The 14,551-nt window shown below is 43.0% G+C and overlaps 1 protein-coding gene across 1 annotated transcript in view; it reads left to right on the plus strand.

The window, feature by feature from the left end:
• TGFB1 (transforming growth factor beta 1) overlaps positions 1 to 13,633 on the plus strand; it is a 135,910-nt gene extending 122,277 nt beyond the window's left edge. Inside the window, exon 7 of the mRNA XM_069207528.1 lies at positions 12,705 to 13,633. Coding sequence (XP_069063629.1) covers positions 12,705 to 12,863 — 159 coding nt within the window. The 3' untranslated portion in view covers positions 12,864 to 13,633. The remainder of the gene's footprint in view (positions 1 to 12,704) is intronic.
• The last annotated feature ends 918 nt before the right edge of the window (positions 13,634 to 14,551 follow it).

The raw sequence follows: 14,551 nt of genomic DNA on the forward strand, positions 1-14,551 counted from the left end.
GTAGTTGTCGGGCAGCTCGTAAGAGAGCCAACTCTCATACCTCAGGAGACGCACCACCTCCAGACAAAGAGAGACGCAAATTTGATGCTGCGGGAAAAAGGGTTGCAGCACAAGCAGCAAATCAATGGCGTATTGCCAATTCACAAGCACTTTTGGCAAGATACAACAGAGCTCATTGGGATGAAATGCAACATTTCATCGAACACTTACCCAAGGAGTTCCAAAAAAGAGCGCAACAGGTGGTAGAAGAGGGACAAAGTATCTCAAATAATCAGATACGGTCTTCCATGGATGCAGCAGATACAGCTGCAAGGACAATAAACACTGCAATCACGATACGAAGGCACGCATGGCTGCGCACTTCAGGGTTCAAGCCGGAAATCCAACAAGCTGTGCTCAATATGCCATTTAATGAACAGCAATTGTTTGGGCCGGAGGTGGACACTGCCATTGAGAAACTCAAAAAAGACACCGATACAGCCAAAGCCATGGGCGCACTCTACTCCCCGCAGAGCAGAGGCACATTTCGAAAAACACCTTTTAGGGGAGGGTTTCGAGGTCAACCCACAGAAACCACAACCTCACAAACAAGGCCTACTTACCAGGGTCAATATCAGAGGGGAGGTTTTCGGGGGCAATATAGAGGGGGCCAATTCCCAAGAAATCGAGGAAAATTCCAAGGCCCCAAAGCTCCTCAGAATAAACAGTGACTCACAAGTCACACAACCCCATCACATAACACCTGTGGGGGGAAGACTAAGCCAATTTTACAAACTTTGGGAGGAAATAACACCAGACACTTGGGTTTTAGCAATTATCCAGCATGGTTATTGCATAGAATTTCTCCAATTCCCTCCAAACGTCCCACCGAAAACACACAATATGTCAAAACAACATATAGATCTTCTAGGACTAGAAGTTCAAGCATTGCTACAAAAGGACGCAATAGAATTAATACCAAATCTACAAAAAAACACAGGAGTTTACTCACTGTACTTTCTAATACCCAAAAAGGACAAAACTCTGAGACCAATTCTAGATCTCAGAACACTAAATACCTACATCAAATCAGACCACTTTCACATGGTCACGTTACAAGACGTAATCCCACTGCTCAAACAGCAAGATTACATGACAACATTAGACCTAAAAGATGCGTAGTTCCATATACCAATACATCCTCCACACAGAAAATACCTAAGGTTCGTATTCCAAGGAATACATTACCAATTCAAAGTGTTGCCATTCGGAATAACAACTGCGCCAAGAGTTTTTACAAAATGCCTGGCAGTAGTAGCTGCACATATCAGATGGCAGCAAATACATGTGTTCCCGTACTTAGACGACTGGTTAATCAAAACCAACACGCTAAGACAGTGTTCACAGCACACAAAATATGTCATACAGACCCTTCACAGGCTAGGTTTCTCCATCAACTACGCGAAGTCACACCTTTTGCCGTGTCAAACACAGCAATACTTAGGAGCGACAATGAACACAGCAAAAGGGATTGCCACTCCAAGTCCACAAAGGGTTCAAACATTTCAAAAGATAATACAGGCCATGTATCCAACACAAAAGATACAAGTCAAAATGGTAATGAAACTCCTAGGCATGATGTCTTCATGCATAGCCATTGTCCCAAACGCAAGATTGCACATGCGGCCCTTACAACAGTGCCTAGCATCACAATGGTCACAAGCACAGGGTCAACTTCTAGATCTGGTGTTGATAGACCGCCAAACATACATCTCGCTTCTATGGTGGAACAGTACAAATTTAAACCGAGGGCGGCCTTTCCAAGACCCAGTGCCACAATACGTCATAGCGATGGATGCTTCCATGACAGGGTGGGGAGCACACCTCAATCAACACAGCATCCAAGGACAATGGGACATACATCAGAGGCAGTTTCACATAAATCACTTAGAACTGTTAGCAGTATTTCTAGCGCTGAAAGCATTTCAACCCATAATAACCCAAAAATACATTCTTGTCAAAACAGACAACATGACAACAATGTATTATCTAAACAAACAAAGAGGGACACACTCGACACAGTTGTGCCTCCTAACACAAAAAATATGGCATTGGGCGATTCACAACCACATTCGCCTAATAGCACAATTTATTCCAGGGATTCAGAACCAGTTGGCAGACAATCTCTCTCGAGATCACCAACAAACCCACGAATGGGAAATTCACCCCCAAATACTAAACAATTACTTTCAAATTTGGGGAACACCTCAAATAGATCTATTTGCAACAAAGGAAAACTCAAAATGCCAAAACTTCGCATCCAGGTACCCACAAGATCAATCCCAAGGCAATGCTCTATGGATGAACTGGTCAGGAAAATTTGCGTACGCTTTTCCCCCACTCCCTCTCCTTCCATATCTAGTAAACAGGTTGAGTCAAAACAAACTCAAACTCATACTAATAGCACCAACATGGGCAAGACAACCTTGGTACACAACACTACTAGACCTTTCAGTAGTACCTCATGTCAAACTACCCAACAGACCAGATCTGTTAACACAACACAAACAACAGATCAGACATCCAAATCCAGCATCGTTGAATCTAGCAATTTGGCTCCTGAAATCCTAGAATTCGGGCACTTAGACCTCACACAGGAATGTATGGAGGTCATAAAACAAGCTAGAAAACCTACCACTAGACACTGCTATGCAAATAAGTGGAAAAGATTTGTTTATTACTGCCATAATAATCAAATTCAACCTTTACACGCATCTGCAAAAGAAATAGTAGGATACTTACTACATTTGCAAAAATCTAACCTAGCTTTCTCTTCCATTAAAATACATCTTACGGCAATTTCTGCTTACCTACAAATTACGCACTCAATTTCATTGTTTAGGATACCAGTCATAAAGGCGTTTATGGAAGGCCTAAAGAGAATTATACCACCAAGAACACCACCAGTTCCTTCATGGAACCTCAACATTGTCCTAACACGACTCATGGGTCCACCTTTTGAGCCCATGCACTCTTGTGAAATGCAATACTTAACGTGGAAAGTTGCATTTTTAATTGCCATCACATCTCTAAGAAGAGTGAGTGAAATTCAAGCATTTACCATTCAAGAACCATTTATTCAAATACACAAAAATAAAGTTGTTCTACGGACCAATCCTAAATTTTTACCAAAACTAATCTCACCGTTCCACTTAAATCAAACTGTAGAATTACCAGTGTTCTTCCCACAGCCAGATTCTGTAGCCGAAAGAGCACTACATACATTAGACATCAAAAGAGCACTAATGTACTACATTGACAGAACAAAACTAATTCGAAAGACAAAACAACTATTTATCGCCTTTCAAAAACCTCATACAGGAAATCCAATCTCAAAACAAGGCATTGCTAGATGGATAGTTAAGTGCATTCAAACCTGCTATCTTAAAGGTAAAAGAGAACTGCCTATTACACCAAAGGCACACTCAACCAGAAAGAAAGGTGCTACCATGGCCTTTCTAGGAAATATTCCAATGAACGAAATATGTAAGGCAGCAACATGGTCTACGCCTCATACATTTACCAAGCACTACTGTGTAGATGTGCTAACTGCACAACAAGCAACAGTAGGTCAAGCTGTATTAAGAACATTATTTCAAACTACTTCAACTCCTACAGGCTGAACCACCGCTTTTGGGGTGATAACTGCTTACTAGTCTATGCACAGCATGTGTATCTGCAGCTACACATGCCATCGAACGGAAAATGTCACTTACCCAGTGTACATCTGTTCGTGGCATTAGTCACTGCAGATTCACATGCGCCCACCCGCCTCCCCGGGAGCCTGTAGCCGTTTAGAAGTAGATCTTAAACATTTGTACATTTGTAAATATATTACTTAAAACTTTATTATGTACATACGCATTCACTCCATTGCATGGGCACTATTACTAGCATACACAACTCCTACCTCACCCTCTGCGGGCAAAACAATCTAAGATGGAGTCGACGCCCATGCGCAATGGAGTCGAAATGGGAGGAGTCCCTCGGTCTCGTGACTCGAAAAGACTTCTTCGAAGAAAAACAACTTGTAACACTCCGAGCCCAACACCAGATGGCGGACTGTGCACAGCATGTGAATCTGCAGCGACTAATGCCACGAACAGATGTACACTGGGTAAGTGACATTTTCCATATACATCACATAAGCTATGGCATTCTGCTTTTGCATAAAATGCACTTTGGCAAAAGAAAAGTTCTCCTCTCCAGTCACTGCTGCTGGGTCTTTGTTAGCTCTTGCAGTGCATTGCATTTGCATATTTAATGGACTTTAATCCAATTAATATATGACTACCTGTGCTTGTGGAGATGTGCACTCCGGGGTGGCCTTCTTTAAAAGGGCTTTCAACCCATACACAGATGCTGCCAATGTGTGCTCATCTACGGCGTAAAGTAACAATTCAAAGACAACTTCATTGGGGGTTGGAGTTTTCTAAAGGGAATTGTAAGGTAAGATATCTTTATAGGAATCTAGGGGTTCTCACCCAGGCATGTCTGTCAAAAGTTACAATAGATGGTACATCAAAAACACACTTGATCAGTAACATTGGTCAAAATTGAATAGAATTAAATACACCTTTTAAGAGAAGTTACTTAAGAGTTATCTCTAACTATACGAGTTAATTACTACCTGTAGGAATCCTAATAGCAACCTTAAAATAATGAATACTTGAGGGAAAAAACAATAAGATTTTAAATCTATGCCTTGCAGTTTGCATGCAGCTATATGATGCCGTTTCTATTAGAAAGATTGTAACGTATGAACTACAAGTAGCAGCAGGATCTCCATGATAAAAGCAGTAACCCACTGAGCTATCTACATAAAATACAAATCTGTGATCTGCATGTTACACATTGTGCTTTTCAGCTGAAACATTTTCTTTCTATCCCACTTAAAGATGCGTTAGAACGATGACTAGACAAATATGAAATCTCTCTATAAAGTGCACTAACCACCAGAGTTACTTTATGGCAATATTATCCCCTGCAAAAATGACAGGCACACAAAGATCTCTGCAGGCTGCGCTTGTCTCCCCCCAGCTGGTCTTGCAAATGATGCTGTCATTGAGCTGGCACCAGGGACAGTGATTACTGTTTGTCCAGTCCCTGGCTAGAAGATTGTTTTTGGTGGGGGTAGAGGGTAAGGTCGGTGTAAGACCAAAATATGGAGCAACCCGACCCCTTTAGGACCCACCCCACCTTTAAATTTAGCTCTGTCCACCCCGCCATTTTCATGATTACCCCTCCCCCTTTAGAGGTGGTGGAATAGTAGGGTTTCCATTAACAGAGCCTTAGCTGACTCTGCTAGTGCAAACCCTTGATCTGCCGATGTTCCACCAGTAGGCCACCTGGACATGGTGGTGGTACCGAGAACGAATTAGGATGTGGGAGCTGCCATTATATTTCTTTGGACTGCCCTGGACAAGGAAATCAATTAACGCCTCCCCACGCAGGGAGTAAACTGAATCCACTCAGGGCCATTGATTAATAATTTTTTTTAAACAAACTCCTACTTTGAAACTGGGAGTTTGTTTTTGAAAAAGAAGCAAAAATGCTGGATGAGGCCAGAACAACATGACACCAGCTCGACATTTATCTCAGCCTACAATGGAGTTGCTTTGGTGGTGGTTTTACTGTAGGCTAAAAGTTCCCCAGCAGCCTGGCAGTGATCTTTAACTAGGGCAGGCGCCTTCTGCCAGAAAGTAGAGGCCATAGTCTCTCATGACCTGTCGTCCCGCGGACCTCCCTGCATAGGCTACAGTAGGTCCTTAGTTTTCTGGAAAAAATGGAAGCATGGAAATGTATCACTTCAACTCTCAAAAACGTACCTGACATGTTGACTATTGCTATCTCTCATAACATATGGATTTGAAAGGGACAGGAATGGTGAAAGCTCACAGAGTGGATTAACTGGTTCTGTGCCGAGGACGTAGTGGTTACGTCCTTCGGCAGAGTGCTGCTGTGCCGAGGACGTAACCATTATGTCCTCGGCACACAGCCCAGAGGGAGTGCTCTCGCTCCCTCTGTGTGCTTCCCCCCACCCCCCCAAAGGCAGGGATGGAAGGGGAAGCCCTTCCCCTTCCAACCCCCCACCCGCCCCTGTGACATCAGCGCGCGAGCGCGCGTTGTTTGTCACAGGGCCTCCCCCAGATCGAAAGAGAAATGCTTTGCATTTCTCTTTCGATCACGTGGGGGAGGCCCGGAGAGGCTTCAAAGGGAAGGAAATGTATTTCCTTCCCTTTGAAGTCTCTCCAAGCGTTTCAAAAGCCGGATTGCTTGCAATCCGGCTTTTGAAACGCCCACTAGACACCAGGGCTGTTTTTTTTTTTTTTTTTTTAAATAGACATAAGGGAGCGACCCCTTGGGCAAGGGTCACTCCCAGGGGGGGGGGGGGGATTTTTGGGAAGGCCTTTTCTGCCCCCCCCATGGGGGCAGAGGAGGGGCAGAAACCTCGAGGCACCAGGGATAATTTTTATTTTTATTTTTTACTTTGTTGTTTTAGGTGTGGGGAGCGACCCCTTAGGCAAGGGTCGCTCCCCTAGGGGGCAAAATATATTTAGGCCATTTCTGCCCCCCTTGGGGGCAGATTGGCCTATTTTGATGAGGCCATTCTGCCCCCAAGGGGGACAGAAACCACTAGACACCAGGGAGGTTTTTTTTTTAACGTGAATTTCACGCAAGCGGAGCGGCCCCTTAGGCAAGGGTCGCTCCCCTGGGGGGGGATTATTTTAGGCCATTTCTGCCCCCCTGGGGGGTAGATCAGCCTATTTCAATTAGGCTGATCTGCCCCCAAGGGGGGCAGAAACCACTAGGCACCGGGGATTTTTTTTTTTGCCCACCAATGTCACGCAGGGGGAGCGACCCCGTAGGCATGGGTCGCTCCCGGGGGGGGTTGGAGGGGTAGGGGGGCAAATTTATTTTAGGCCATTTCTGCCCCCCCTGGGGCAGATCGGCCCATGGTTATTAGGCCGATCTGCCCCCAGGGAGGGCGGACACCTCTAGGCGCCAGGGCAAATTTGTTTGTGTGTTTTTTTTTTTGTTTGTTTGTTTTTTTAGAGATCGGGAGCGACTCATTAGGCAAGGGTCGCTCCCCTGGGGGTCAAATTGTATTTAGACCATTTCTGCCACCCTTGGGGGCAGATTGGACGATTTTAGGTCAATCTGCCCCCAAAGGGCAGAAACCACTAGGCACCAGGGATTTATTTTTTGGCACCAATGTCACGCAGGGGGAGCGACCCTGTAGGCAAAGGTCGCTCCCGGGGGAGGGTTGGGGGGATGGGGGGGAAATTATTTTAGGCCATTTCTACCCCCCCTGGGGCCGGCTGAGCTAGAGGCCAAAATCCACAGGTAGGCACTGTTTTCTATGAAAAAATTTGATGTGTCCACGTTGTGTTTTGGGCCATTTCCTCTCGCGGGCGCTAGGCCTACCCACACAAGTGAGGTATCATTTTTATCGGGAGACTTGGGGGAACGCTGGGTGGAAGGAAATTTGTGGCTCCTCTCAGATTCCAGAACTTTCTGTCACCGAAATGTGAGGAAAACGTGTTTTTTAGCCAAATTTTGAGATTTGCAAAGGATTCTGGGTAACAGAACCTGGTCAGAGCCCCGCAAGTCACCCCATCTTGGATTCCCCTGGGTTTCTAGTTTTCAAAAATGCGCTGGTTTGCTAGGTTTCCCCAGGTGCCGGCTGAGCTAGAGGCCAAAATCCACAGGTAGGCACTGTTTTCTATGAAAAAATGTGATGTGTCCACGTTGTGTTTTGGGCCATTTCCTGTCGCGGGTGGTAGGCCTACCCACACAAGTGAGGTATCATTTTTATCGGGAGACTTGGGGGAACGCTGGGTGGAAGGAAATTTGTGGCTCCTCTCAGATTCCAGAACTTTCTGTCACCGAAATCTGAGGAAAATTTGTTTTTTTATCCAAATTTTGAGGTTTGCAAAGGATTCTGGGTAACAGAACCTGGTCAGAGCCCCACAAGTCACCCCATCTTATATTCCCCTAGGTCTCTAGTTTTCAAAAATGCACAGGTTTGGTAGGTTTCCCTAGGTGCCGGCTGAGCTAGAGGCCAAAATCTACAGGTAGGCACTTTGCAAAAAACACCTCTGTTTTCTTTCAAAAAATGTGATGTGTCCACATTGTGGTTTGGGGCATTTCCTGTCACGGGCGCTAGGCCTACCCACACAAGTGAGGTATCATTTTTATCGGGAGACTTAGGGAAACGCTGGGTGGAAGGAAATTTGTGGCTCCTCTCAGATTCCAGAACTTTCTGTCACCGAAATGTGAGGAAAACGTGTTTTTTTAGCCAAATTTTGAGGTTTGCAAAGGATTCTGGGTAACAGAACCTGGTCAGAGCCCCACAAGTCACCCCATCTTGGATTCCCCTAGGTCTCTAGTTTTCACAAATGCACAGGTTTGGTAGGTTTCCCTAGGTGCCGGCTGAGCTAGAGTCCAAAATCTACAGGTAGGCACTTTGCAAAAAACACCTCTGTTTTCTTTCAAAAAATGTGATGTGTCCACGTTGCGTTTTGGGGCGTTTTTCTGTCGCTAGGCCTACCCACACAAGTGAGGTATCATTTTTATCGGGAGACTTGGGGGAACATAGATTAGCAAAACAAGTGTTATTGCCCCTTGTCTTTCTCTACATTTTTTCCTTCCAAATATAAGAGAGTGTTTAAAAAAGACATCTATTTGAGAAATGCCCTGTAATTCACATGCTAGTATGGTCACCCCGGAATTCAGAGATGTGCAAATAACCACTGCTCCTCAACACCTTATCTTGTGCCCTTTTTGGAAATACAAAGGTTTTCTTGATAGCTATTTTTCACTCTTTATATTTCAGCAAATGAATTGCTGTATACCCGGTATAGAATGAAAACGCACTGCAGGGTGCAGCTCATTTATTGGCTCTGGGTACCTAGGGTTCTTGATGAACCTACAAGCCCTATATATCCCTGCAACCAGAGGAGTCCAGCAGACGTAACGGTATATTGCTTTCGAAATCTGACATTGCAGGAAAAAGTTACAGAGTAAAACGTAGAGAAAAATTGATGTTTTTTCACCTCAATTTCAATATTTGTCTTTTTCAGTTGGTATTTTCTGTAGGAAACCCTTGTAGGATCTACACAAATGACCCCTTGCTGAATTCAGAATTTTGTCTACTTTCCAGAACTGTTTAGGTTTCTGGGATCCAGCATTGGTTTCACACCCATTTCTGTCACTGACTGGAAGGAGGCTGAAAGCACAAAAAATTGTAAAAATGGGGTATGTCCCAGTAAAATGCCACATTTGTGTTGAGAAATTGGGTTTTCTGATTCAAGTCTGCCTGTTCCTGAAAGCTGGGAAGCTGGTGATTTTAGCATCGCAAACCCTTTGTTGATGCCATTTTCAGGGAAAAAACCACAAGCCTTCTTCTGCAGCCACTTTTTCCCATTTTTTAAAAAAAAACGAAATTTTCACTGTATTTTGGCTAATTTCTTGGCCTCCTTCAAGGGAACCCACAAAGTCTGGGTACCTCTAGAATCCCTAGGATGTTGGAAAAAAGGACGCAAATTTGGCTTGGCTAGCTTATGTGGATAAAAAGTTATGAGGGCCTAAGCGCAAACTGCCCCAAATAGCCAAAAAAAGGCTCGGCACAGGAGGGGGAAAAGGCCTGGCAGCGAAGGGGTTAAACAGATGAACAACTTTAATTTTCTCCTGGGCAGAGAAGAACCCAGTCCATAGCTCGAGAGCCCTCTTCCTGATGATTTCATTGCCATGTGGTGACGTCCTTGTTAGCATCTTTTCCAAGAAGGCACACACTCAAAGTTACAGGCTAGCTAGGTGCCTTCAAGCAGACAAGACTTTAATCACTAGACACACCGGATACTGTAGAGACCAGATTTAAGACTGGTAAAACAAAACTGAAATTATGCTTCAATATGATTTGTGATCTGGCTCTGTAACTGGCTTGCAGTGAAAGTGAGCAATATCTATCTCAAGATTGATAGCATTTTTGGATCCAATTTTACAACTTATTTTAACACATATTTTCTCAAATCTGGCGCTGTGCTGACAGGTTCTTGGGACTGGAGTAGCAGCCTTTTAAGATCAGATAATAGCTTTTTGTGGCAAGAGCGGCTGTTACCCGGGGCATGTTCGACACCTTGGTGTGAACATATTTACAGCCGTCCTTGGCCAGGCTTGTATTTTCTGGCCTCGTTTATTTTACTTTTGGCAGCGATTGCTGCTTTAAGGCGCACATTTTCAACTCTTTGAAAACCTTTTGGGAGTACTTAAATGTAGCTGGGGAGTGTTTCCGTTGCCAGTGGGGATTTTTTCTACCCAAATTATTTGCTTCATTGTTTTATTGGATTAAATTAACATTTTTCCCGGGAGATCTATTGGTGTTTGGAAGAAGAAACCATGTACTTGGGCGATGGAGCTAAATATTAGTCATATGGGCAGTCCCTGGTTGGGGTATATGTATCAGTAACTAGTGCGAGGCTCTTGCTTTTTGGGGTGTAGTCTCTGGTTTTACCCTGAATTGTAAGAAATCTCTACTATTCTGAAATCTGATCCACCATCTTGGTTACCAGTTTCATATCAGGGGCGTAGGTACTATTGGTGCAGCAGGTGCAGTGGGGAACCCTGGTGATGGCTTTATTTTACCACCCCATCAGCAATCAATGGGGCCATTTTTCTTGCTTGTGACAGGGCCCATGGCATACTTGCTACACTACTGATCATCTCATTCGCACAGCACAATGACATCTGATGTGTTCCCAACACCTTTTTATCAGTTTCATTTTTCTACAATTGTATGTTGTATGTTATTCGCCAGCTGGCATGTGCATAGACAAATCCTCTACTTTCCCCCTTTTAGGGGAAAAGGAGAGGCTACATATGTCAGATAAAACATCTGCCTCGATCACATCACCTCTTATTCCATTTTATTTATGCCATCTATGGCTACATTGTTTTGTTCTTTCCTTCTACATAATACTGACATACTTGAATCCTTGGTGTGGCAAAATAGACGCTTGTACACGTATTAGCAGTCTTACAGATCTGCTATCCATTGGACTCTTGTGAGACCTCTTTATATACACATTGCAGACAGCCTTCTACTAGCACGATTTGTATGAATTTCCACAAGTGCCTCAGTTAATAATGCACATCATCAGGGAAATTAAAGATGTTTCAATTGTGCATTCCTTTTGTTGACAATTCCAGTCAATTATAAATTATTGTCACTTGCAACAAACAACTGCTGAAGGTAGTTGCCCTTTTGCTCCATTTTTCGTTTTGTAATGTTTATTGAGGTTTTTCACCAGACCTAAAAAAACAGAAATATTGTGTAGTTTGTAGAAAGGAACCAAAGTGGACTTGGTTAGGGGTATAAGAAGTTTACAACCTTTAAATTTGATTGTATCTCCACCCTTATAAAGAACCAGTTTTGTGTGCCATATCCCTTTGCACCTTTTTCCTCTGCTCCTAAGGAAAAGAGAGCGATTTCACGTAGGAAACTGCTGCATCACTAGCATCATTTTTAAAATGACAATTTCGCATGAGTTTTTTTTTTATCACGCTTGATTCTTTTCACACTTGGTTCCGATAATGGGGGATGCGGGTGTTGGTGCTGTTAGCTTTGTATGTTTACTGTTTCTTTGTTATAGTTGTGATCTCAGTTTGGGATGAGGAGCTGTTATATGAGTGAAGCAAGGCGCCAGCAATGCTAGAGATATGTTGGAAGGAGTGTTAATGTAGTTTCTTGCTTCTGATCGGATTACTGAGCCCTGCAGTGGCAGAGTATCAGAAGATTAGGAAGCAGAGATAGCACCACGCCATTTTAGCAGGCAGTTTATTTGGATGAACTTTTAGGGTTGTGAAGGCGAGGCTGAATTCAAGATTGACTGATGGGGAGATGACCTGTAAATATCAGTGGTGAAAGAAGATCGGGAAGATAGTAGCATGGACTAAACAATCTGAGAAGGACAAATGCAGTTCAGGAAATGAAAAGACATCGAAGGGGTCCTAAAACCGCGAATTGTAATGAGTAGGGCTCGAGAGAAGTCGGGTTAACTGAGAAACTTGCAGGATAAGAAATAGGGAATGCTAACGTGAATGGGAGACACCATTGGAGAGGGCCTACAACATAAAGGCCTATATTTATACTTTTTTAGCGCCGCATTTGCGTCATTTTTTGACGGAAAAGCGGCACAAACTTACAAAATACAATTGTATGTTGTAAGTTTGCGCCGCTTTTGCGTCAAAATGCGGCGAAAAAAAGTATAAATATGGGCCAAAATGTGCAGGGCTCAGGACGGGAGAGCGACTATTATGGAGGAAATCACTTTCAGTCTACATTTCAATTCTGAAAACATTAAAAATGGTTATTTCAATTGAACTGATGCCACACTAACCACGTTTTTTTCCCTAAATCCAAGGAACTGCTATAGGAATGTAATAAAGATCTGCCTAAGGTGTGTACACTGGCTTAGTTTGAGGTACAGTAGTCATTGACTTATATTCATTTACATTTTAATGGTAAATTAATAACACTGTGCTCTGGATTGATGAGCTGATTGTGTCGATTTAAGAGATTAGTTGGTGGTGGTTAAAGGTTTTTACGTACTGGAAGTCAAGAAAGCACTAATCAGTTTGTTTTTTATCTCTGCTTTTCTCAGGTTCTGGCTTTGTACAACCAGCACAATCCAGGGGCATCTGCCTCCCCCTGCTGCGTCCCACAAGTACTGGAACCTCTCCCCATCGTCTACTATCTCGGCCGGACTCCGAAGGTGGAACAGTTGTCCAACATGGTGGTGAAGTCCTGCAAGTGCAGCTGAGCCTGCATATCACGTCACTACAAACAGGACCGAGGGACGCGCACAGGTGACGGTGATGCGCAAAGGCAACAAAGCCACCAATATATTGCAGAGGAACAAATCCCTCAAGGAAAATAGCTAAGAGCTATTCTTTGGCGAAAATGTTTTTAAGAAGTTTACAAGACTCTTTTAGATACATTTGGTTATTTTTTTACACAAATGTTCCTTTTTTGTGGAAAAGATGGCTTTTTTCGTTTAGGAAATATTTAAAACTAGAATTTTGACTTTTAATTTATAACTGTTTGAGGATCTGCAAACCTAAGACTCATTGGACCTTGTCTCATCATCCATAGTAAACACAGCAGACAGGACCTTGGAACAGGGAGAGGACATCTGCTTGCCTGTCTTTTCCATCAAAGACCTTGCTACTAGTGGCTATCTTCAAAACAGGTCCAGAGGAGAACAGTAAAAAAGATAATATTGAAAACTAACTTAGAGGGAGTGGACTGTGGAATCTGATATACACTAAAGAAACAAAACCCTCTTGTGTGCAGTAGCCCTCTTTTTCTCATCTTCCAGGTACATCCTTTGATGTGTCACTGCAGGCGCTTGTCTAAAACGTCCCAGCCATTGCTTCCTCTGGGTGGGTGGCGGTCACGCCTGCACTTCCATGGGACAGGACATTGCTTGGGCGGTGGTTGTTCCGGTTAGGGCCCTAAAAACTGAAAAATACAATCTAGTTTATTTAAGCCATCTCTCTTTGCTTTATTGAATAAATTTTGTACAGAATGCTCGGGTGTCTTCTTCTGTTATACTTTCAGCCAAATGTAAACTAACGTTTAGACATCAAATGGAATTTCTTTCCAATTTTATTCCAGTGTTGATGCATTTATGATTCTTGAAGGTTCTGTTTCTTTGGCGCTGTCATATATTTGTTTGCCTTAACACTGATACCTTCCAGTTTGTGGTGGAGCGCTGAGGTCAAGTACCTTATAGATGATTTTTCCCCTTTAATATCGAAGGCAGAATATCATGGTATGGAAATATCGAGTGCAAAATATTGAAAGAAAAATATGGAAAGGTGGTTAAATATAGATTTTCTATAGCTAAGTTCACAAGACTTTGTATATATATAGAGATAGATAGATAGATAGATAGATAGATAGATAGATAGATAGATAGGTTGATAGATATTTTCAGTTAAAAAACTAAAAATTACAGGGACGTTATAGTTAAGCTCCAAATGTACTGGCACAAAACCAGAGAAATTTGGCAGTTATAGTTATTTTAAGTAATGCCCTAAGGTAACTATAACTCGAGTTCTCTCCATGCACAGTTTTCTCATCAATAGTTTTACTGCAAATGTTACAGTGATATTATTAACGATGTCATAGAAGATGTCATGAGTGATGCAATATCTGGGGTAATTAGCAGTGCCTAGCGAGAGCGCGAGTTATAGTTACCTTAGGGCACAAATGATAGTTACTTGAATCGACTAACTACAACAGCTGAATTTCCATAGTTTTGTGCATGTAACATCTGAACCTAACTATAACGTCCCTGTAACCTTTGGTATTGTAGCGAATTCCTAAGGTTTTTTAAAATCTATTTCCTAACTATAATGTCCCTGTAACCTTTGTTTTTTTTCAGTGAATTGTTAGGATTTTTTAATGTTAAGTGAAACTCCCGTCGCAGTGCACGGTGGGGGG

This window comes from Pleurodeles waltl, chromosome 9, assembly GCF_031143425.1.
Source record: "Pleurodeles waltl isolate 20211129_DDA chromosome 9, aPleWal1.hap1.20221129, whole genome shotgun sequence".
Classification (NCBI taxonomy): Eukaryota; Metazoa; Chordata; class Amphibia; order Caudata; family Salamandridae; genus Pleurodeles; species Pleurodeles waltl.